We start from the raw sequence: 22,842 nt of genomic DNA, 5'->3' as shown, positions 1-22,842 counted from the left end.
ACCACTTGAGTCATGCCAACAGTTATGGCTTTTTCTGGTTAATTGGAGATAGGGCTCTTAGATTTGTCTACCTGGGCTGGCTCTGAACTGTGATCCTCAGATCTCAATCTCCTGAGATCTAGGATTATAGAGATGAGTCACCAATACCCAGCTAATGCTTTCTTCCTTTGTGCTTTTTAAAAATCTTTTCTTGGGCTGGGATGTAGCTCAGTGGCAAAGCGCTTGCCTAGCAAGCGCATTGTCCTGGGTTCGATCCCCAGTACAAAAAAAAAAAAAAAGAAAAGAAAAGATAAAATCTTTTCTCTCTTCTTCCTCCTCCTCCTGTTTCCTTCTTCCTTCTTCATGAGACAGCATGTCATTATGTAACTCAGTCTTTCCTCAAACCCATAATCCTCCTGCCACAGCCTGAGTACTGGAATTACAGGGCTGCACTATCATGTCTGTCTGTGTGTGTCTGTTTCTTTATATGGACCAGGACCAGAGTCTATTCTTTGGCTGTATGAGGTAGGGTCCTTTGTTATATTTTGCAGATGAAGTTCAGGGCTTTCTAGTCACTTGCTTAGGAGGCCACAGTCAATAGATGTTAGAGCCTGGGTTTGAAGTGGAATCGATTCGATTTCAGAGTCAGCACTGTTGTTAATTCTGTCAAAAGTGCAGGAAACTAGCCAGGCGCTGGTGGCTCACATCAATAATCCTAGCTACTCAGGAGGCTGAGATCTGAGGATCATGATTCAAAACCAGCCCCGACAAGAATCTGTAATTCCCTTCCTTGCCCTGCCCTTCCTTCCTCTTTCTTTCTTTCTTTCTTTTTCTTTGTTTCTTCTCAGTCCTGGGCCTTGAATTCAGGACCTGGGCACTGTTCCTGAGCTTCCTTTGCTCAAGGCTAGTACTCTACCACTTAAACCATGGCACCACTTCTGGCTTTTTCTCTTTATATGGTTCTGAGGAATGGAACCCAGGGCTTCCTGCATGCTAGGCGAGCACTCTACCACTAAGCAGCGTATCTCCCATTAACCGCCAAAAAGCCAAAATAAAAGTGGAGATGTAAAAACAAACAAACAAACAAACAAAGAAGGGACAGTGGCTCAAGTAATAGAATACAAGCCTTGAGTGAAAAAATACTACCCAAGGGCATAAGACTCTGAGATCTAGTCCTAGTACTGGCACAAAAATAAAGGCTGCAGAGAAAACCAGAAGAGTTATTGGTGGAGAGATCTAGAACCACCACCATGTCCCCAGCAGTTGAAGCACAGGGAGAAAGCTTCTCCCCAGAGCATATCTGCCTCTGAATGAAGTGCATACTTGCCAGGATTAAGTTGAGAAAATGGGAATACCTGATGCATGTTGAGCAAGCACCACCCCATAATACTTTCTCTCAGAGTTTCAAGCTCCTTGGTTCTTTTGACTGGAATGACTTGAAATGACTCAGCCCTTTCCAAGGCGTGGAGGCTGCCATCCAGGGAGCAGAGGACAGGCTCTGAGCTGCAACCTTGCTTCATTCCTAGGCTCTGAGAACAAGGGAGAGAAATGGGAGAAGAGAAGGACCAATTCCTCCTACCTGGAGGTTAAACTGGCTTCCAGCATACAAGGAAATATATTCCACTAAGGGTGCTAACCTCAGGTTCCAGAAGTTTCTGTCAGCAGGTCCACACCATGTTCTGGCCTGGCCAAGTGAAGGGAGCCTATGCCCAGCCTGCCAGCATTTCTCTGGTGCTGTGCCAACAAAGGTAACCTAAAAACAGAGCTGAGTAACGCGACAGCAGCAGCCCTTGCCAGGCGCCTCCCGTGACCCCCTCCGCAGGGTGCTGTGTTTTTCCATTCTGGGAAAATTTTGAAAATTCCAGGTGACTCCCCCATCTCTCTCTCTCCCTCCCTCCCCTTCCCCACCCCCTCTCTTTTACTAGTCCTAGGGCTTGAGCTCAGGGCCTGGGCGCTGTCCCTGAGCTTCTTTTGCTCAAGGCTAGGATGCTACCACTTGAGCCACAGTGCCACTTCCAGCTTTTTCTGTGTTTGTGATACTGAGGAATTGAACCCAGGTCTTCATGCACGCTAGGCAGGCACGCTACCACTGAGCCACATTCCCTGCCCCCTCCATCTCTCACTTGCACCAAAGGTGAACCCCAGGTCTCCTCCCTCCACTCCCAGCTCAGCCAGGTCATACCTGGTCACTTCCTCTCAGAGAGATCCAGGGGTCAACTTACTTGAGGCTCCCACCCTTCCTTCCTTGTTGGTTAGTATGGTGACCGTGACATTCTCCCTGAGATAGAATGACCAGATTTAGCAAACAAAAATACAGGACATCGAACTGAATTTGAATTTCAGATAAATAATAATGTATGAGTATGTTCCCAATGTTACACTGTGTTTTGTCTGATAACCTTTATCTTGGGGAATATTTAAATGTTTCCCAATAACCTCAGCCAGAGTGAGCAAAAGGGTTGTTTGGTTTTGTTTTTCTTTTTTCCTGTCATGGGGCCTGAACTCTGGGCCTGGGCGCTGTCCCTCAGCTCTTCAGCTCAAGGCTAGCACTCTACCACTTGAGCCACAGCACCACTTCCAGCTGTTTCTGCTTGCATTTTCTTTCTTGCTTGCCCGGGCCTGCCATGATCCTCAGATCTCAGCTTCCTGGGTAGCTAGGCTTACAGGCGTGAGCCACCGATGCCCAGCTTAAGCAAAGTTTTATTTATTTATTTACTGTGTCACCCTGGGTCTTGAATTCAGGGCCTGTGAGATGAACTTTTTTTTTTTTTTTGCCAGTTCTGGGGCTTGAACTCAGGCCTTGGGCACTGTCCTGAGCTTCTTTTGCTCAAGGCTAGCACTCTACCACTTGAGCCACAGCACCACTTTTGGCTTTTTCTGTGTATGTGGTACTGAGGAATGGAAGCCAGGGCTTCATTCATGCTAGGCGAGCACTCTACCACTAAGCCACATTCCCAGTCTAACCTGGGCTTTTTATCCCTCCAAAGCTGGGGCTCTAACTCAAGGCTAGCGCTCTACCACTTGAGTCAGAGCGCCACTTCCGGCTTTTTCTGCTTATGTGGTGCTGAGGAATCGAACCCAGGACCTCATGCGTGCAAGGCAAGCACTAGCCAGCGCTCCACTTCGGGCTTCCTAGTAGTTCACTGGAGATAAGCGGGTTAGGAAAGATCAGAGTCTCTCACAGATTTCCCTGCTCAGGTTGGCCTCGAACCTTGGTCCTCAGATCTGAGTCCGGTGTAGCTAGGATGACCGGGGTGAGCCCCCAGCGTAACCTAGTGTCCACGTGAGGCACCCCCAGGGTGGCTGGGCCCCGGGCGAGGGGGCCCTCCGCCCTCTTTTCCGTACTTTCCTGGGGTCAGGGTTCCTGAGGATTTCCCTTTCCTCAACAACTCAACAGTTAATCCAAGCCCGGCTTTTGGTTTCGTTTCGTGTTTTAAGGGCGTTGGGGCTGGGCAGGTGGCCCGGTGGTGGCGTGCAAGCCGGCTCGCCTAGCCCGGGCTTCGATCCCGCCGCACTGCGTAGCAAATGCCATTGGAGAGAGGCCGGTCGAACTGGTTCTTCGGGACAGAGGTCCCAGGGGATAAAGAGGCGGGGCCGGCCCGGCCCTGACTTCGGCCCAGGTCTTTCTCCTCTTCTTCCGCGTTTCCCACTGGTCAGCTGATCTCCCTGAGCGGGACGGATTAGAGGGGCGCCGGGCACGGGAGACGGGTTGGGGAGCACTTCCGCTCCTGCGCGCGCACGCACGCATAGTCTCGGCCCCAGCCCCTCGACTATCGCGATACCGCGGCCGGATCGACGCTGGCCCTTTAACAGCCCCTTCCCGGGGGCCCGACCGGCGCGTGCGCACTGCGGTTCTGCGCTTGTCATCATGGCGACGCGGGGCCATGTGCAGGACCCTAACGACAGGCGCCTCCGGCCCATTTACGGTGAGTGCCTGGGGCCAGCCTGGTCAGCAGCCCGTCACGCCGAGGCCTGCCCTGCCCGGGGCCAGGGCCCGGGAGGGGTGCTGAGGGAGCGTGCGCGCGGAGCGGGCAGCCGAGGGGGCGGGCCGCGCGGGCAGCTAGGCCGCAGCGGCGGCCTCGCGTAGTCTCCGGCCCGGCTCGGCGGAGCCCCCGGTCGGCAGCGGCGCGGCCCGGGCCGCGGCGCGCCTCGGCGCGGCGGGTCTGACAGGAAGGCCGCTCGGGGCGCGCCCTGCGCCGGGGCCCGCGCCGCCCGCGGGCTGCGAGGCTAACGGCCGCTCCCGGGAACGCCCGGCGTGTCCCCGCCAGGGAGACCGGTTCCGGGAGCGGGTGGTGCCGGCTGCCCGGCCCCGGGGGAGGAGAGCGCGAACGCACGGGGCCTGGGCCTGGGGGGCTGTCGGTGAGCCGGGCTGGGGTGCACGTGGAGACACGGAGGTCCACGCGGGGCGGGGCGCAAGGTCACCCCGGCGAGGCCCGGGCGCCGGGACGCCGGGCGCGGAGCTGCGGGCGGGGAAACAGCTGCTCGGCGCACGCGGGGGGCGCGGGGCGGGGTGGCGGGGTGGCGGGCCCGGCGCCCGCGCGGCTCCCCCGGGCCGCCCCCGGCCGCCGCCCCCCGGCCGCCGCCCCCCGGCCCGCCCGGCCTCGTCCCCGCCCGGCCTCGTCCCCGCCCGGCCTCGTCCCCGCGGGCTTTAAGGTAGATCTGGATTGGAACCGCGAAGCCACGACCTCAGGCGCCCACCCTGAGTTGAGTGCGAGGCGGCCGCCCAGCAGCGGGGTCGTCTGTCGCCAGTCGCCCCCCATTTCCTTCCCCTCAGACGGGGGGCTCTCAGTGGGGGCGAAGCCTCAAGGTCAAAGGTTTTTGCAAAGGTAGGTCTCAGAAGGTTCAGTGATGAGCATTGTCGGTGTGTGTGTGTGTGTGTGTGTGAGGACTGTCGGTGTGTGAGTGTGCGTGAGGACTGTCGGTGTGTGTGTGTGTGAGGACTGTCGGTGTGTGTGTGTGCGTGAGGACTGTCGGTGTGTGAGTGAGGACTGACGGTGTTGTGAGTGTGTGTGGATTGTTGGTGTGTGTGTGAGGACTGTCGGTGTATGTGGACTGTCGGTGTTGTGTGTGTGTGAGGACTGTCGGTGTTGTGTGTGTGGACTGTTGGTGTGTGTGTGGACTGTCGGTGTTGTGAGTGTGTGTGAGGACTGTCGGTGTTGTGAGTGTGTGAGGACTGTCGGTGTTGTGAGTGTGTGAGGACTGTCGGTGTTGTGTGTGAGTGTGAGGACTGTCGGTGTTGTGTGTGAGGACTGTCGGTATTGTGTGTGTGTGAGGACTGTCGATGTGTGTGTGTGAGGAGTCGGTGTTGTGAGTGTGTGAGGACTGTCGGTGTTGTGTGTGTGTGTGAACTGTCGGTGTTTGTGTGTGAGGAGTCGGTGTTGTGTGTGAGGACTGTCGGTGTGTGTGTGTGTGAGGAGTTGGTGTGTGTGTGGACTGTCCGTGTTGTGAGTGTGTGGGGACTGTCGGTGTGAGTGTGTGGACTGTCGGTGTTGTGTGTGTGTGTGAGGACTGTCGGTGTTGTGTGTGTGTGTGTGAGGACTGTCATGTGAGTGTGAGAACTGTTGGTGTTGTGTGAGTATGTGGACTGTCGGTGTGTGTGTGTGAGGGCTGTCAGTGTTGTGAGTGTGAGGACTGTCGATTTTGTGTGTGTGTGTGAGGACTGTCGGTGTTGTGTGTGTAAGGACTGTCGGTGTGTGTGGACTGTCAGTGTTGTGTGTGTGTGTGTGTGTGTGTGTGTGGACTGTCGGTGTTGTGAGTGTGTGAGGACTGTTGGTGTGTGTGTGTGAGGACTGTCGGTGTTGTGTATGTGTGTGTGGACTGCCGGTGTGTGTGTGTGTGTGTGTGGACTGCCGGTGTTGTGTGTGTGTGAGGACTGTCGGTGTGTGTGTGTGTGTGTGTGTGTGAGGAGTCGGTGTTGTGTGTGTGGACTGTCCGTGTTGTGTGTGTGGACTGTCGGTGTTGTGAGTGTGTGTGTGGACTGTCGGTGTGTGTATGTGGACTGTCGTGTGTGTGTGAGGAGTCAGTGTTGTGTGTTTGGACTGTCGGTGTTGTGAGTGTGAGGACTGTCGGTGTTGTGTGTGTGAGGACTGTCGGTGTTGTGTGTGTGTGAACTGTCGGTGTTGTGTGTGTGTGTGAGGAGTAGGTGTTTGTGAGGACTGTCAGTGTGTGTGTGAGGACTGTCGGTGTTGTGAGTGTGAAGACTCAGTGTTGTAAGTGTGTGTGAGCACTGTTGGTGTTGTGAGTGTGTGTGTGTGAGCATTGTTGGGGTTGTGGGTGTTCGTGTTTCTGGCTCAGTGGATCCTGCTTTTTTTTTTTTTTGCGTGATTGAGTCCTCTCACATCTGATCCCAGTAACAATTCTGTGAGGTGGGTAACAATAAAGTGTAGAGAATACACGTAAGTCCCCATTCTTAGTGTTTTCATTAATGTATTTAATATTCTTGGCCTTTTATATGGAATTTTCCATTTACTCGTTACACATTGTTTGGGGGGATTCATGTTTCTGCCCCTTTAATTTTTGGGGAGTGCTGGTACTAGGGCTTGCACTTGGGACGCACTCTCTCTTAGTTTGTTAGTGTAAAGCTAGTACTCTGCCACTTGAACCACATCTCTACTTCCAGCATTTTGCTGCTGTATTAGAAATAGAGTTTCAGGGATGTTTTTTCTGCCTGGACTGGCTTCAAACTTCAATCCTTAGATCTCAGCCTACAGACTTTTTTTTTTTTTTGACAGTTTGGAAAACTTGAAATCAGGGCTGGGAAGGTGGCTCAGTGGTAGAGCACTTGCCTTGCATGCATGAGGCCCTGGGTTCGATTCCTCAGCACCACATAGGCAAAAAGAAAAAAGCCGGAAGTGGCGCTGTGGCTCAAGTGGTAGAGCACTCGCCTTCAGCTGACGAGCTGAGGGACAGCGCCCAGGCCCAGAGTTCAGGCCCCACAACCAGACCCAAAAAAAAAAAAAAAGTACTTTTAAGAATAATTGAATTCTTGGGCTGGGAAGGTGGCTCAGTGGTAGAGCGCATGCCTTCCATGCCAGAGGCCCTGGGTTCGATTCCTCAGCACCACATAAGCAAAAAGAAAAAAAAAAGCCGGAAGTGGCGCTGTGACTCAAGTGGTAGAGTGCTAGCCTTGAGCTGAAGAGCTGAGGGACAGCGCTCAGGCCCAGAGTTCAGGCCCCATGACCGGACCCCCCCCCCCCCCCCCCCCAAAAAAAAAAAAAAAAGAATAATTGAATTCTTAAAGTTCTTGAGAACAAAAAAATGCCTTTGGTTCCATATTCATTTGCAATTAATAGTGTTTTTGAGCTGTCTAATAAAAAGCACCATTTCACACTGCTAAACACATTTTCTTGAAGTGACATGTATTCTCAAAACAGAAGTCACAGTTATGTAACTTTCATTGTCAACAAGGGAAGAGGATTAGAAGAGGCTTTCTTTAGGAACTCTAAAGCGATTAATAGAAATGGGCAAGAATAGGGAAAGAAAGAGAACAGACTATAGCATTTTTTTTTGGTGGGGGAAGTGCCAGTCCTGTGACTTGAACTCATGGCACTGTCTGAGGTCTTTTTGCTCAAGGCTTAGCTTCATTTCTGGCTTTTTTGGGGTGAGTAATAGGAAATAAAGAGCCTCATGGACTTTCTTGTTAGGGCTGGCTTTGAACCTTGATCCTCAGATTTCAGTGTCCTGAGTTGGTAGATTACACACATGAGCCACTATTGCCCAGCAAGCGACTACAGCACTTTTGATTCTGAACTTCAGACTTCTGTTGTTTAAACATATTAATACTCTTGTTTTTTTTTTTGTTGTTGTTGTTAGTCACAGGGGTTGAACTCTGGGCTTGGGCACTGTCCCTGAGCTCTTCAGCTCAAGGGGAGTGCTCTACCACTTGAGCCACAGCACCACTTCCAGTTTTCTGGTGGTTTATTGGAGATAAGAGTCTCATGGACTTTCCTGCCTGGGCTGGCTTTGAACTGCGGTCCTCAGATCTCAGCCTCCTGAGTAGCTAGGATTACAGGCATGAGCCACCTGCGCCCATCCATTAATATTCCTTTTTTTTTTGGGTCCGGTTGTGGGCCTGAACTCTGGGCCTGGGCGCTGTCCCTCAGCTCTTCAGCTCAAGGCTAGCGCTCTACCACTTGAGACACAGCGCCACTTCGGATTTTTTTTTTCTGCTTATGTGGTGCTGAGGAATCGAACCCAGGGCCTCATGCATGCAAGGCAAGCGCTCTACCACTGAGCCACCTTCCCAGCCCTCCATTAATATTCTTAAGCAACTGTTAACCCTTGAGTTCTAATGTTTACTGGCTAGCAAGTAAACAAGGTGGTCTATGATGGAGCTTGTCCATTCAAAAGTTGAGTAATTCCATTGAGTGCTTACTTACGCTTGGGCTGCCTTATTAGGTGGAATTTTGGGGGTCATTGTAGGAAACTGAAGGCCAAGGAGATTAGCTTACCCTGTGTTGTATCAATAGATTGTAGCTCTGGGATTGAACACCAGTATGCTCACAGGAGAGCCCAGTGCTTCACCAAGTTCAGTTTACCATCATTAACTCTCTAAGACATCATAGGTACTGGCTGCTAAGTGTCTTAGGATTTTACAGCTGTGGGAAACCTTGCCTGATACTTCAGCTCTTTCAAGATAGTATTTTTCTTTTCTTTTCTGTCATGTGGCTTGAACTCTGGGCCTGGGTGCTGTTCCTCAGCTTTCCAGCTCAAGGCAAGTGCTCTACCACTTGAGCTACAGCGCCACTTCCCGTTTTCTGGTGGTTTATTGGAGATAGGAGTCTTTCCTGCCCGGGCTGGCTTTGAATTTCGATCCTCAGATCTCAGCCTCCTGAGTAGCTAGGATTACAGGCATGAGCCACCCGCGCCCGGCTTCATGCTGACTTTTTGAAATAGTTCTATTGTGCTATATAGTTTCTACTAGTTCTTTTTTTGTTGTTGGTCGTGGGGCTTGAACTATGGGCCTTAGGCGCTGTCCCTGAGCTTTTCAGTTCAAGGCGAGCGCTCTACCATGTGAGCCATAGCGCCACTGCCAGCTTTTTCTGTTGATGTGGTGCTGAGGAATCGGACCCAGGGCCTCATGCTTGGGAGGCAAGCACTCTACCACTGAGCCACCTTCCCAACCCCTCCACTAGCTTTTGTACTCCTGTATGACTTGGTACTTTCTTCTACCATCAATGACTTAAAATTTTTTTATTTTATTTTATTTTTTTAGTTTGTTTTGGTGGGTTGTGGGGCTTGAATACTGTCCCTGAGCTTACAGTGTCACTTCTGGTTTTCTGGTAGTTTATTGGAGATAAGAGTCTCATGGACTTTCCTGTCTGGGCTGGCTTTGAACCACAATCCTCATATCTCAGCCTCATGAATAGCTAGGATTACAAGCTTGAGCCTCCGGTGCCCAGCTTAATTTAAAAGTATTTTTAAGCCAGATGTGAGTGGCTCCTTGCTACTTAGGAGACTGATCTGAAAATGGAGGTTCAGTGCTAGTCTGGGTAGGAAATTCCTGGAGAAGACTTATCTCCAGTTAACGACTGCAAAACCGTAAGAGGTGCTGTGATGTATAGTAATAGAGTACTAGTCTTGACAGAAAGAACTCAGGGACCGTGCACAAGGCCCTGAATTCAAGTCTCACACCCCCCCCAAAAAAAGTTTGATTCTGTTAAATGAAGTACCCTCTCACCACTTTTTAACCAATTGGAAGTGAAAATGATAGCCTGGTATTAGATTTAACAACTGTAGAATATGGGAATTACTAGGTTAGCAAATTGCAAAATAGGAATAGTAGGGCTGGGGAGGTGGCTCAGTGGTAGAGTGCTTGCCTTGCATGCATGAGGCCCTGGGTTCGATTCCTCAGCACCGCATAAGCAAAAAGAAAAAAGCCGGAAGTGGCGCTGTGTCTCAAGTGGTAGAGCGCTAGCCTTGAGCTGAAGAGCTGAGGGACAGCGCCCAGGCCCAGAGTTCAGGCCCCATGACCGGACCCAAAAAAAAAATAAAAAAAAAAATAGGAATAGTGACATTTCAAAGTAGAAATACATACTAGCACCCCTGCCCCATGCACAGATCCTTGGTCTAGCTGTTGTACCTCCAGTCTTTGACCAGCCTAGTTCAGGGATGCATGATTCCTAGCAGTGTCTTTTCAACAGCAATCACTTTTTTTTTTTGGAGTCGGGGGGGCCGGGGGGCAGTTGTGGAGTTTGAACTCAGGGCCTGGGCACTGTCCCTGAGCTCTTTCACTCAAGGCTGGCACTGTACCATTTTGAGCCACAGTGCCAGTTCCAGTTGTTTTCTGATGTAATTGGAGATAAGAGTCTCATGGACTTTTTCTGCCCAGGCTAGCTTTGAATCATGATCCTCAAATCATGCGTTGTAGGCATGAGCCACTGACATGATCACTTTGGTGAGTTTGAATTTTTCCTTTGAGTGTCTGGTCAAATGTCAGCAAATTATTCTGCTTTTACTCATTAATGAAAGCTCCTGCATCCTCAATCAAAGGCGATATTCATTCTGAACTTCTTTCCTGTTAAGTATGATTAAATCTTTGGCTGGGCGTCAGTGGCTCATGCCTCTACCCAAGAGGCAGAGGTTTGAGGATTATGGTTTGAAACCACAAGACTCTTATCTCTAATTAACCAGCAAAAAGCTGCAAGTGGAGCTGTGGCTCAAGTGGTATAGCGCTAGCTAGCCTTGTGCAAAAAAAGCCCAGAGACGATGTCCAGGCCCAGAGTTCAAATTCCAGGACTGGCATAAAAGCAAAATAACTTTATGAGTTTTGTCTGTTTCCCCTAAGTATTGTGGTAGTGAAGACTTTTGATTTTCTGTAGAAAAATTACTTCATACAACCTGTTTTTTTCTTCACTTTCTTTGTTGTTTTTGGCGGTCATGGGGACAGAGATTAGTGGTAGGGTGCTCAGGTGGCATGTGCAAGGTCCTGGGTTCTAGCCTCAATAGTGAGGCGGGGGCTGGGGGAAGTGGGGGCTGGGGGAAGCTTTTTTTTTTTTTAAAAGTACTCACCTTGAACTCAAGGCCTTGCTCTCTCACTTTGTTGTTGTTGTTGTTGGGAGGGGGGGAGGGCTTGAACTAAGGGCCTAGCCACTCTCTGAGCTTTTTAGCTCAAGGCTGTCATGGCTAGCTACCACTTTGAGCCACAGCACCACTTCTGGTTGTTAATTGGAGATAAGAATCTCATAGACTTGTCTGTCCCAGCTGGCTTTGAACTGCATTTGTCAGATCTCCGTTTCCTTAGTAGCTAGGATTACTGGCGTGAGCTACTGGTGCCTGGCTTACTTGTCTTTTTTTCCCTTTCCCCTCACACTTGAGTCGCACATCTAGCCCAGCTAAGCCTTATAGTGTTTTGTTTTGTTTTTACAGTGACATGTATTGTCATTTAAAAGGTAGTAGAACATTCTGAAATTTTTACCTTATTAGTTGAAAGGTATCACCAGTCTTTGCATTGAGCTGCCTGGTGTGGTCCCTTTGTGTTTTGTTTCCTTTTTCCAGTCAAGGTCTCTTTATGTAGCACAGACTGGGCTGGAACTATTTTTGTAGCCCAGTCTGGGCTTGAACTCTATTCTGCTTCCCCTTCCCAAGTGCTGGAATTACAGGCATGTACATCTGTACCTGGCCATTGCTTATCATCTTTGTTGGATTAAAGGAAAGATTCTCTCAGCCACTTTCTTTTTCTGCTCAAATAAGTATTGTTTAGCTACTTTGTATCATCTTACAGATAAGTGCATCACTCTCTTTTTTCTTTGCTTTTTTTTTTTGGGGGGGGGGGGTCCGGTTGTGGGGCCTGAACTCTGGGCCTGGGTGCTCTCCCTCAGCTCTTCAGCTCAAGGCTAGCGCTCTACCACTTGAGCCACAGCGCCACTTATGGCTCTTTTTCTTTTTGCTTATGTGGTGCTGGGGAATCGAACCCAGAGCCTCACGCATGCAAGGCAAGCACTCTACCACTGAGCCACCTTCCCAGCCCTCTCTTTTTTCTTTTTGGCCAGTTCTAGGGCTTGAACTCAGGGCCTGGGCACTGTCCCTGAGCTTCTTTTGCTGAAGGCTAGCACTCTGCCACTTTAGCCATAGCGCCACATCTGGCTTTTTCTGCTTATGTGGTGCTGAGGAATGGAACCCAGGGTCTCACGCATGCAAGGCAAGCGCTCTACCACTGAGCCACCTTCCTAGTCCCCCAGCCCTCTTCTTTATCCTTTATTTTTTTGTGCTTTTTTTTTTTTTTTTTTTTTTTTGCTGGTCGTGGAGCTTGAACTCTGGGCCTGGGCACTGTCCTGAGCTCTTCAGCTCAAGGCTAGCACTCTACCACTTGAGCCATAGCACCTACTTCCAGCTTTTTCTGTGTATGTGGTACTGAGGAATCGAACCCAGGGGCCTCATGCATGCAAGGCAAGCACTCTACCCCTGAGCTACCTTCCCAGCCCCTGTGCATTTATTTTTATTTATTTCTTTTTCTTTTGTTTTTTGATGCTGGTACTGGAGCTTGAACTAAGAGGCTCACATGCTTATGCTTAGCTTTTTCACTCAACCACTTGAGATACACCTCCATTTCCAGCTTTTTCTGGTTAATTGGAAATAAGATTTGTCTGCCAAGGCTGGCTTTGAATCTTGGTCCTCAGATCTCAATGTGAGCCAGTGGGGCCCAGGATAAATTCCTTTCTTCATCTTGCATATTAACTTAGAACTTATTATAAGTTAGGCACAGGGAAGGTAAGGGAATGAGAACAACACAGACAAGATTCTAATTTTTAGGAGTTTGTAATCCCAACTGATTTTCATCTTTTGGCCATACTGGATCAGACCTAGGGTCTGCAATAAGTTTAGATATGAAAGAAGAGCAGGAGTTAGGTGAAGAGATGAAGAGACAGGGATGAAGACCCTGAGAAAGGAGCTTATTCCCCTTCCCTTTGACTTCCCTCTCCACCCAGTGGTGACAAAGTTTGGGAGTGGTAGACAAGGGAGATGTAGGTGATAAGGCCACAGTGTGGTTATGCTATATGAACAGGTCTCGAGATCTAACCTACAGGTTGAGGGCTATGGTTACTAATAATATACTGTACGTGCCCTAGTCACACAAGGTTATGGATATGGTTGAGTGAAAGTTAATCTACTGTATATGTATGTCAGATAAGCTGTGGTGGCTCATGCCTGTGATCCTAACTTCTCAGGGGGCTGAGAGTTGAGAATCTTGGCTTGAAGCCAGCATGGACAGAAAAGAAGTACATGGGACTCTTGCTGTTCTTGTTGGTCGTGGGGCTTGAACTCAGGACCTGAGTGTTGTCCCTGAGTCTTTTGTAAAAGGCTAGCCTCTACCACTTTGAGCTACAACTCCACTTCCGTTGTTTTGGTAGTTAACTAGAGATTAGGGTCTCACAGACTTTCCTGCCTAGGCTGGCTTTGAACCATGATCCTCAGATCTGTCTCCTGGGTAGCTAGAATTACAGGTTTGAGCCACCAGTACCTGGTGGTTAGTTCTTTTTTTTCAGTATTGCAATTGAACTCTGAGACTCATGCTTGCTAAGCAGGTCCTTTACCACGTGAACAACCTCCCTCCCCCATTTTTTGTATTTTTTGCTGTAGGAATGTAATGACTACAACATATTTTCTCTTTGTAGATTATCTTGATAATGGGAATAATAAAATGGCAATTCAGCAGGCAGACAAATTGTTGAAGAAACACAAGGATCTTCACTGTGCTAAGGTAAGTTTTTTTGAGCTCGAGTGTTCATATATATAGTTATATTTGTAATTCTTAATTGGCCTTTCCTTTTTTGCAACTTTTTTTTTCATTTTAGCAAAGTTTTTTAAGTATAAAAATAAGGTTAAAGGAGGGAGAAATAGAAACCTTTCCTGCTTCCCATGAAGGAGTTAAAGACTATTATTATTACTATTTTTTCCCCCAGTCCTGGAGCTTGAACTCAGGGCCTGGGCCTTGTCCTGAGCTACTTTTTGCTAAAGGCTAGCACTCTACTACTTGAGCCACAGTACCACTTCTGGCTTTTTCTGTTTATGTGGTACTGAGGAATCGAACCCAGGGTTTCATGCATGCTAAGCAAGCACTGTACCACTAAACCACATTTCTAGCCCTATTACTATTTTTGGGAGTACTGGAGTTTGAACTTGGAGCTTTGGGATTGTTTACATTTGCATTGAGCTTTCTAGGCAAATACTCCACCACTTGAGCCACATCTCCAGCTTTTTTTTTTTTTTTTTTAAGTTCCTTAAAGGAAGGAGATGTTTGCTCTCTTTAGTATTTGTGCCGTTTTTAGAATATTTTATAGCATGCCCTATGTGGCTACTATACACTCTTAGTATGACTAAATTAAGGTCTGGCAGTTGGTACACTCCTGTAATCTTAGGGGACAGGAGGATCTTGAGTTGGAGGCAGTCCTGAGCAAAGGTACCAGCAAGTATTGTGCTTGTCTAGAATGTACAAGGCTCGAGGTTTGATCCCCAAAACAATGCGCCCCCCCCAAACAAACAAACAAAAAACTACTCTCAAAAAACAAAAATAGCCAGGCCCCAGTAGCTCACGCTTGTAATCCTAGCTACTCAGGAGGCTGAGATCTGAGGATTGCCGTTCAAAGCCAGCCTGGGCAGGAAAGTCCATGAAACTCTTATCTCCAATAAACCACCAGAAAACCAGAAGTGGCATTGTAGCTCACGTGGTAGAGCTCTGGCCTTGAATTGAAGAGCTGAGGGACAGCACTCAGGCCTAGAGTTCAAGCCCCACAACTGACCAAAAAACAAAAAAACAAAAAACTAAGCAAATAGGAAGAAATCTTAAATTATATCATATTTAAGGTTTAAATTTAAGATTGTGCTGATCCATAAACTGCCACATAAGCTTGCCTTAGGGATTGACCTTGAACTCTCCATTTCTTTCTCCTGTCTCAGCTTTTCCTTTTCTTTTTTTGGTGGAGCTTGACTCAGGACCTGGGAGCTGTCTCTGAACCTCTTTGTGCTCAAGGCTAGTGTTCTACCACTTGAGCCACAGTGCCACTTCTAGCTTTTTCTGAGTGGTTAATTGGAGATAAGAGTCTCACAGACTTTGCTGTCTGGGCTGGCTTTGAACCATGATCCTCAGATCTCAGCCTCTGAGTAGCTAGGATTACAGGCATGAGCCACTGGCACCCAGCTCAGCTTTTCATTTTAAAAATGGATTTGGTAGGACACATTGCTAAAGTGGTAGATTGCTTATCTAGCAAGTATGAAGGTCTTAGTTCAAACCACAGTACTGCCCCCCCATCCTCAAAAAAAACAAGCAAAACTGACATTTCTTTCCTTGCTGGTAGGTCCTAAAGGCAATTGGTTTACAGAGAACTGGAAAGCAAGAGGAAGCTTTCACTCTGGCTCAGGAAGTGGCCGCTCTGGAGCCCACAGATGACAACTCACTCCAAGCACTGACCATTCTCTACCGGGAGATGCATCGGCGTATGTTGGCTTTCTTTCCACTGTGAAGCATAGGCTTTCCCCTTTTCTGAGGACTTCTCTATTTGCTTTGTCTGGTTTAGGTATCAACCATGATTTACATGATAACTAGTTAGATTGACACAGTAGCCAGGGCTTGTTGATGGAAGCTCTTGAACAGAAAATATATTTACGAGAGTTAGGTTTCATGAAGTGGAATGAAGTTTTAAGTGAGTTTATTTGTGTCATTGTGATTTGCTAAATGAAGTCTTTTCCCCTTGTTTTCACTTTGGTGCTAGTACCAGGGCTTGAGCACTCCGCTCTGTCACTTGAGCCACACCTCTACTTCTGTCTTTTGCCTGGGTAATTTTGTGGGTCAGAGTCTCATGGACTGACCTTTCCTGCCAAGGCTGGCTTTGAACCTCAATATCCAGATTTCATGTCTCTGAGTATCGAGTCTAGTGGAACTAAAACAATTTAACAATGAAATACTAGGGGAAAGAATTAGGAAGGAGACAGAGCGGGTCCTGGTTGCTGTTGTATGTTGTAAATGTAATGAGGCGATCTGAGCTACTTTGTGCTTCTGCCAAACAACAGCTAGTAGAGTCAGTATCAGCCAGATGCTGGTGGGTCATGCCTGTGGCTGAGATCTGAGGATTGCAGTTTGAAGCCAATCTAGGAAAGAAAGTCTGTGAGACTCTTATCTCCAATTAGCTATCCAAAAAGCTAGAAGTGGAGCTGTGGCTCTAGTGGGCTAATCTTGAGTAAGAAAAAGCTCAAGGAGAGTACCCAGGCCTTGAGTTCAAGCCCCAGGACCTGTACACATACACATCAAAAAAACAAAGTGAATATCAGATGATGTAAAGGCAAAGCGAATGCGTTCCTCCTCCTCACTGGTAGCACACCTCCATTTGTACCAAATAGGGAGAACATTAAATGCTGTTAGGATTTGCTTTGATTATTGAAGCATGCTGAAATTTTTATTTCTCTTTGTCTTAGCGGAGTTAGTTACAAAACTTTATGAGGCAGCTGTGAAGAAAGTTCCCAATAGTGAGGAATACCACTCGCACCTCTTCATGGCCTATGCCAGAGTAGGGGAATACAAGAAAATGCAACAGGTAACTTGAGCCCCATATCTATCGGGCTGTGGGGTTACTGTTAAGTGGTAATGTGGTTTAATTGCTGTGTTGTGTGTGTGTGTGTGTGTGTAGAAAATTAAAATTATATATTGGTTTGCAGTGATCAGCCACATTTATTAAAGGTGTCTTATTTGAGAAAGAGTTGATTGTTCTTGTGTGGCTTAAAATGGTATGTTTTGTTTGGTTTCGGTAACTGTCCCACTGCGTTAGATAGCAATCTGAAATGAATAGCATCAGATAGCAATCTGAAATGAATAGACTATCGGAAGAATAATTTTAAAGTTTCATCTAGTTTGTAAATTTAAGTGTTTGTAGCCTTCTGGATTTTGTTTTTGTTTTTTATTTTATTTTTTTTTTCCGGTCGTGGGGCCTGAACTCTGGGCCTGGGCGCTGTCCCTCAGCTCTTCAGCTCAAGGCTAGCACTCTACCACTTGAGCCACAGTGCCACTTCCGGCTTTTTTATTTTTGCTTATGTGGTGCTGAGGAATCGAACGCAGGGCTTCAGGCATGCAAGGCAAGCGCTCTACCACTGAGCCACCTTCCCAGCCCTGTTTTTGTTTTTTAAATTTTAGGTGGCACTTGGGTTTGAACTTAGGCCTCATGTTTAACTAACGCAATGCTGCTGAGCCATGCTCTCTGGACAACTCTAATCTGCTGGGTTTTTTATTTTTGTTCATTATTGTTGTGGTTATTTTTAAATTTGTACCAGCACTGGAGCTTGAATTCAGTGCTTTGCACTCTTGGTTTTCTCTGCTCAAGACTGATACTCTTCTGCTTGAGCCACAGCTCCACTTCTGGCTTTTGGCTTGTTTACTTGAGATAAGAATCTCATAGACGATTCTGCCCAGGCTGGCTTTTTGCCTCTATCCTTAGATCTCACCTCCTGAGTAACTAGGATTACAGGCTTGAACTGCTAGGGCCAGGCCATGGTGAGATTTTTTTAGAAGGGGAAAAAAAGTCTTCATTGTTTGAGTGACTTTTTGTTTTTAATATTTTCCTGAGGCAGCTTCTTGCCAGTTAGTGTTTTGTGTGTATATTTGAGGGAGCTTCATCTGGACATGGACCTGTCTGAACTAGTGTATTGGTAAAGCTGACATTGGAGAGGAATGAAACACCCACACAAAAAGCTCATTAACAGTTACGATGTCAGACTGTTTCTAACAGTTTTCATCCCATTCCTCCAGTGTGTGTACCCCAGTCTCAGCTACAGGGACTTCAGGCCATCCTAGGCTGTCTGTCCAATCCTTTGGAATATACTCCATATTGCTTTCAGATCTCTTCTCTTTTTGATCTACCTCATCCTTGTTTAATGCCTCCTTTCTTCCTGTTTTCTGTCTGCACAGTAGTGTTAACATAGAATTCTCTGAAAAGTTGATTTATATGTATCATTTCCCTGCTTTCTATAGAGTCCTTTTGGAAGACTTCTCAACAAAGGTACCCACAGTCTGCCTTGCAACCCCTTTTCCTTCCTTCCTTCCTTCCTTCCTTCCTTCCTTCCTTCCTTCCTTCCTTCCTTCCTTCCTTCCTTCTTCCCTCCCTGCCTCCCTCCCTGCCTCCCTCCCTCCCTCCCTTCCTTCCTTCCTTTATTCTGTGCCAGTCCTGGGGCTTGAACTGAGGGTCTGGGTGTTGTCTCTGAGCTTTTCTACTCTACCACTTGAGCCTACAGCTCCACTTCTGGCTTTCCCCCCCCACAAGTTGATTGGAGATTAGACTCACGGACTTTCTTGCCTGGGCTGGCCTCAACCTTGTTCCTCAGATCTTAGTCTCCTGAGTAGCTAGGATTATAGGTGTGGACCACTGGCACATGGATTTTGAACTCCATCTTATGCTTGCTAGGTGCTTGCAAGGTGCTTGCTAGGTGTTTGCAAGGTGCTTGCTAGGTTCTTGCTAGGTGGGCTCTACCACCTGAGCCATGCCTCCAAAGATCTCCCCCACTTTTTAAAAATTGTGCTAGAGATTATAATTAGGTCCTTGCACATACATGCTGAGCAGGTATTCTATTACTGAGCTACATCTCAACCCTTTGTTTTTTTATTATTTTTTTTTAGGGGTTCTGGGAATTGGACACAGGCCCCGTGTTTGCTAAGCTACCTCTGAACTTCACCTAGGTTTTTTTTTTTTTACTTACTTTGATATTTTTCCCATCTTAGAACTGATGTAGTTACTTATCCCCAGCCAAATACTTGTTCTTGCATCCACAGCCTCACCTCAGGTCTTTGCCTGGCAGCACCTGTCTGACTGCTGAACCAGTGCTGCTTCCCAGAGGCTTTACACATACCAGTCTCCTCCCAGTTTCCCTTAAAGAAAGTAGAAAGGAAATAAACTTAACTAAATTTTTCTTGGAAAAGCCTACCATACCATGGTGTTTTTGTTTTTGTTTTTGCCAGTCCTGGGGCTTGAACTCTGGGCCTAGGCACTGTTCCTGGGCTGCTTTTGTTCAAGGCTAGCACTCTACCACTTGAGCCACAGCACCACTTCCAGCTTTATCTCTTTTTGTGGTATTGAGGAATTGAGCTCAGGGCTTCATGCATGCTAAGCAAGTACTCTACCACCGAGCCACATTCCCAGCACTGCCATGATATTTTAGTATGCATTTTTATTGTAAATTAAATTGCAGTTGTGTATTTATCATATCTTCCTAGCTTCTCTTTCTTCTCTCTCTCTCCTTCTCTGCCTGCTGCTCCCCTCCCCCTCCCCCCTACACCCTTTGGCCTTACAGGGGATGAAACCTAGGATATCAAGAGTTCTTTTCTTAACTTTTAGAGCTTTTGGGACAAGGCTACAATCATTAAATCATTGGCAGGAATAGACAGCCCTTTATGCTTTATTGGGGCTCATGTAACTTTGGAAGTGGATTGACAGTTGGCAGAAGAGTAAAAGACATAAAACAGTGACTATGATGATTAGTAAACAGACTTCTAGCTTCCAGTTAGCTCATTATGAATAGGTTCTCAGATATGCTTGAATAAGTATATTATTTCATTTTGTCATGTCCCTGCTTTGAAGTAATGCTGCATATTGTACATTTCACAATGAAAGGCTTAATTTTGATTGCTATCTTGAAAGAACCTAACTGTTTTCCTAATTTAAGAATTATTTTTTGATTTATGTCCTTGTACTCTTGATTTTGATGTTTAAATATTCCGTTTGAGGTTTTTTGTTTTCTTTTTCTGTTGTTTGCTTGTTTGGTACTATATAGTCCAGCCTGGCCTTTAAACTCTTGATATTCCATCCTTTGATTCATTAGTGCCCAGATTACAGGCATGTGCCACGCTGCCTTATTACTATCTGCTTTTCTTTGTTTTACTATAAATGGTTATTGTGGCATTTTCAGGAATGATTGCTTACTGATAAATATTTGTAAGACTTGTGTGTTTGCATGGTAGCCTGTAGAACTGTATTAGATCATGTTGTAGGCTGTGAATATTTGGACTTTTCTCTTAGAATAAGATAGTTGGAAAGGTGAAAATAGCACTCAAGATGTAGAACCCCCTTCTGATGACTGCTGTCATCATTAAGTAACTTGGCTCTCATCTGGGATATGTAAATGTGATGCTGGTCTTTTAGGAAACTTCTTCTACGTACCTAGATTATTTTTATTTATTGTTTCCTTCATACCTAGTTATTAATTGATCTCTATGTGATATTTTCTAAATTAGTTATTCTAATTTAATGGCTCTCTTTCAGGCTGGCATGGCTCTATATAAGATTGTCCCCAAAAACCCTTACTACTTTTGGTCTGTGATGAGCTTAATTATGCAAGTGAGTATGGCATTTGGAATGCATCAAAGTATGTCTTTAAAAATTTATTTTCTTAAAGTGTTTCTGAACATACTGCAGTGAGTGTTAAATATAAGACTTATTGTCAGGTGATTTTCCTAGGTAGGGATATTTGGTATCTTTTTTCTCCTCTTCCTCCTCCTTCCTTCCACTTCTTTCGCTTCTTCCCTCCTTTCTTCTACACAGCCCAGGCTGGCTTTGAACTCTTAAGTAGCCCAGGTTAGGCTAAAACTGGAGATCCTGCTGCTTCTGCCTCCTGAGTTCTGGGATACCGGGCCTTAGGCCTTAGTTGGTATATCAGTTTATTTGTACATAACAGAGACTCAATTTCCCCTGAGTGTTTGATCCATTGCTGGGTTATTTGGTCAGTCATGAAGCTCAGTCTGGAGATGACAGAGGCAGTGTTAGAGGTGAGTGAGCAGTCATTGAATGGGTCAGCCTTCATTTAGTGTTTTCCTTTCTGAGCCTTGGCTTGCTCTTTTGTGGAATGGAAATGCTTCCTGTAAGCAGCAAAGTGAGATTCTTTGTAGGAGAAGATGCGGAAGAATAGTTAAAATGTAGTGATTAAGAATAGGCATTCTGGGGTCAGACAGTATTTAAGGTAATTGTAGCCAGTAACTATATAAATGAGAAGAATCGGCATTTCTCCTTCCTCACAGCTGAGGACACTGTTGACGTATGACAAGCTTATACAGGGCCTCACATTTCTAAAGAAAGGCAGGGATATGTCATGGTGGAAGTCTAGCATCTCAAAATGCACTGGTTGGTGAAGCTGTGGTGAAGGAATCTCTTGTAAAGCATATAATCTCTTAGATGGCCAGTTGGCAGGTTCAGAGTAGATCAGCTATGTGACACGTTGGATCAGCAGTTATATGCCAGAGTTGCGTGTTAATAGGAATAGTGCAAGCAGGGGAAAAGTTAGAATGAACCATTTATTTTTCCCCTTCTAGTCTATATCAGCACAGGATGAAAACCTGTCTAAAACCATGTTTCTGCCCCTTGCTGAGAGAATGGTAGAAAAAATGGTGAAAGAGGACAAGATCGAAGCTGAGGCTGAGGTGAGTGTGATTTTAGTAGTCTCACAATATTGTGCTAAAGTACTGTTAACTCTAGTCTAGTTTCACCTAGCCTCTCCATCTCTGCCCTGCCTATAATTGAAGCTTTCTGGTCTTTAGCAAGTACCCTAGGATGAGATGTGTGGGTGGGAAGTTTCATCTCACTGGAGGATAGTGTTCTATTAAATAAGTGTTAAAAAAAAAACCAACAAAAACATACACGTGATGATTTTATTATTGAAAAACTGCAATGGCTGTCCTCATTTATGTCTTCTGTAAGGTGGAACTTTACTATATGATCCTGGAACGCTTGGGGAAGTACCAGCAAGCCTTGGATGTCATTAGGGGGAAATTAGGAGGTAATTTTAAAAGTTTTCCTGAATTTTTTTCTGTTTAAGCATAAAAATTATTTATTGTGCTAAATTTTTTCTCATAAAAAATAAACATGTTAAAATGTTATAGATTCACTTGTGATTGATAACTTTGTAATATTCTTACAGATTTTTTTCTATATGTTGTTAATTAATTTTTCTGGTACCACTTCAGTGCATACAGTCACATGCATGCACACAAACACATACACAAAAGAACTGTGCCAGGCACTGGTGGCTCATATCTGTAATCCTAGTTACTCAGAAGGCTGAGATTTCAAGATCGTGGTTCACAACCAGCCTGCACAGGAAAGTCTCTGAGGCTTTCCAGTGAACCACCAGAAAACTGGAAGTGGCACTGTGGCTCAAAGTGGTAGAGCACTAGACTTGAGCAAAGGAGCTCAGGGATGGTACCCAGACCCTGAGTTCAAGTCCCACGACCCCCCCCCCCCCCCCCCCCAAATAACAAAAAAAACCAACTGTTTGCCTGGGCTAAATTTGTTGGAGTAGTTTTATGAGTCTTCCACATACGCAATCTCCATTGTATACCTCTTTTTTTTTTCTTTTTGGCCAGTCTTGGGGTTTGAACTCAGGGCTTGGGCACTCACTGTCCCTGAGTTTCTTTTGCTCAAGGCTAGCACTCTACCACTTGAGCCACAGCGCCACTTCTGGCTTTTCCCAGAAATTGAACCAGGGCTTCATGTATGCTAGGCAAGCACTCTACCACCAAGCCACATTCCCAGCCCAGTGCACCCTTGTTTTTAACTGACAAAGCAATTATAAAAATTTAACATTAGAAATATCCTTTGTTTTCTCTTTTTGTTGGGGGGGGAGGGGGTTGGTCATGGGGCTTGAACTCTGGGCCTGACCCCTGTCCCTCAGCTCTTCAGCTGAAGGTGAGCACTCTACCACTTGAGCCACAGTGCCACTTCCAGCTTTTTCTGTTTATATGGTGCTGAGGAATTGAACCCAGAGCCCCTCCTTTGTTCTCTTAAGTGAAATCTTTATTATAAGCTTGGGTTTAAGAGCAATCCCATTTTTTAAGGACTAAATAAGGAAAATGAAACCTTTTCCCATCTATGATTGGACTTTTTTCTGGTTTGGGGTGGA

The 22,842-nt window shown here is 46.5% G+C and overlaps 1 protein-coding gene across 1 annotated transcript in view; it reads left to right on the top strand.

Annotated features, from left to right (window-relative positions):
* Positions 1 to 3,827: 3,827 nt before the first annotated feature.
* Positions 3,828 to 22,842, top strand: part of Naa25 (N-alpha-acetyltransferase 25, NatB auxiliary subunit) — a 46,043-nt gene continuing 27,028 nt past the window's right edge. The window contains exons 1-7 of the mRNA XM_042669007.1: positions 3,828 to 3,905; positions 13,593 to 13,678; positions 15,273 to 15,411; positions 16,387 to 16,505; positions 20,214 to 20,288; positions 21,257 to 21,364; positions 21,642 to 21,720. Of these exons, the coding sequence (XP_042524941.1) occupies positions 3,848 to 3,905; positions 13,593 to 13,678; positions 15,273 to 15,411; positions 16,387 to 16,505; positions 20,214 to 20,288; positions 21,257 to 21,364; positions 21,642 to 21,720 (664 nt within the window). The 5' untranslated portion in view covers positions 3,828 to 3,847. The remainder of the gene's footprint in view (positions 3,906 to 13,592; positions 13,679 to 15,272; positions 15,412 to 16,386; positions 16,506 to 20,213; positions 20,289 to 21,256; positions 21,365 to 21,641; positions 21,721 to 22,842) is intronic.

The sequence above is a fragment of the Dipodomys spectabilis genome, unplaced genomic scaffold (assembly GCF_019054845.1).
Source record: "Dipodomys spectabilis isolate Male_0828 unplaced genomic scaffold, ASM1905484v1 ptg000480l, whole genome shotgun sequence".
In the NCBI taxonomy this organism is placed as follows: Eukaryota; Metazoa; Chordata; class Mammalia; order Rodentia; family Heteromyidae; genus Dipodomys; species Dipodomys spectabilis.
Note: the sequence above shows the minus strand (reverse complement) of the source record. Positions and strands in the feature narration are given on the sequence as shown.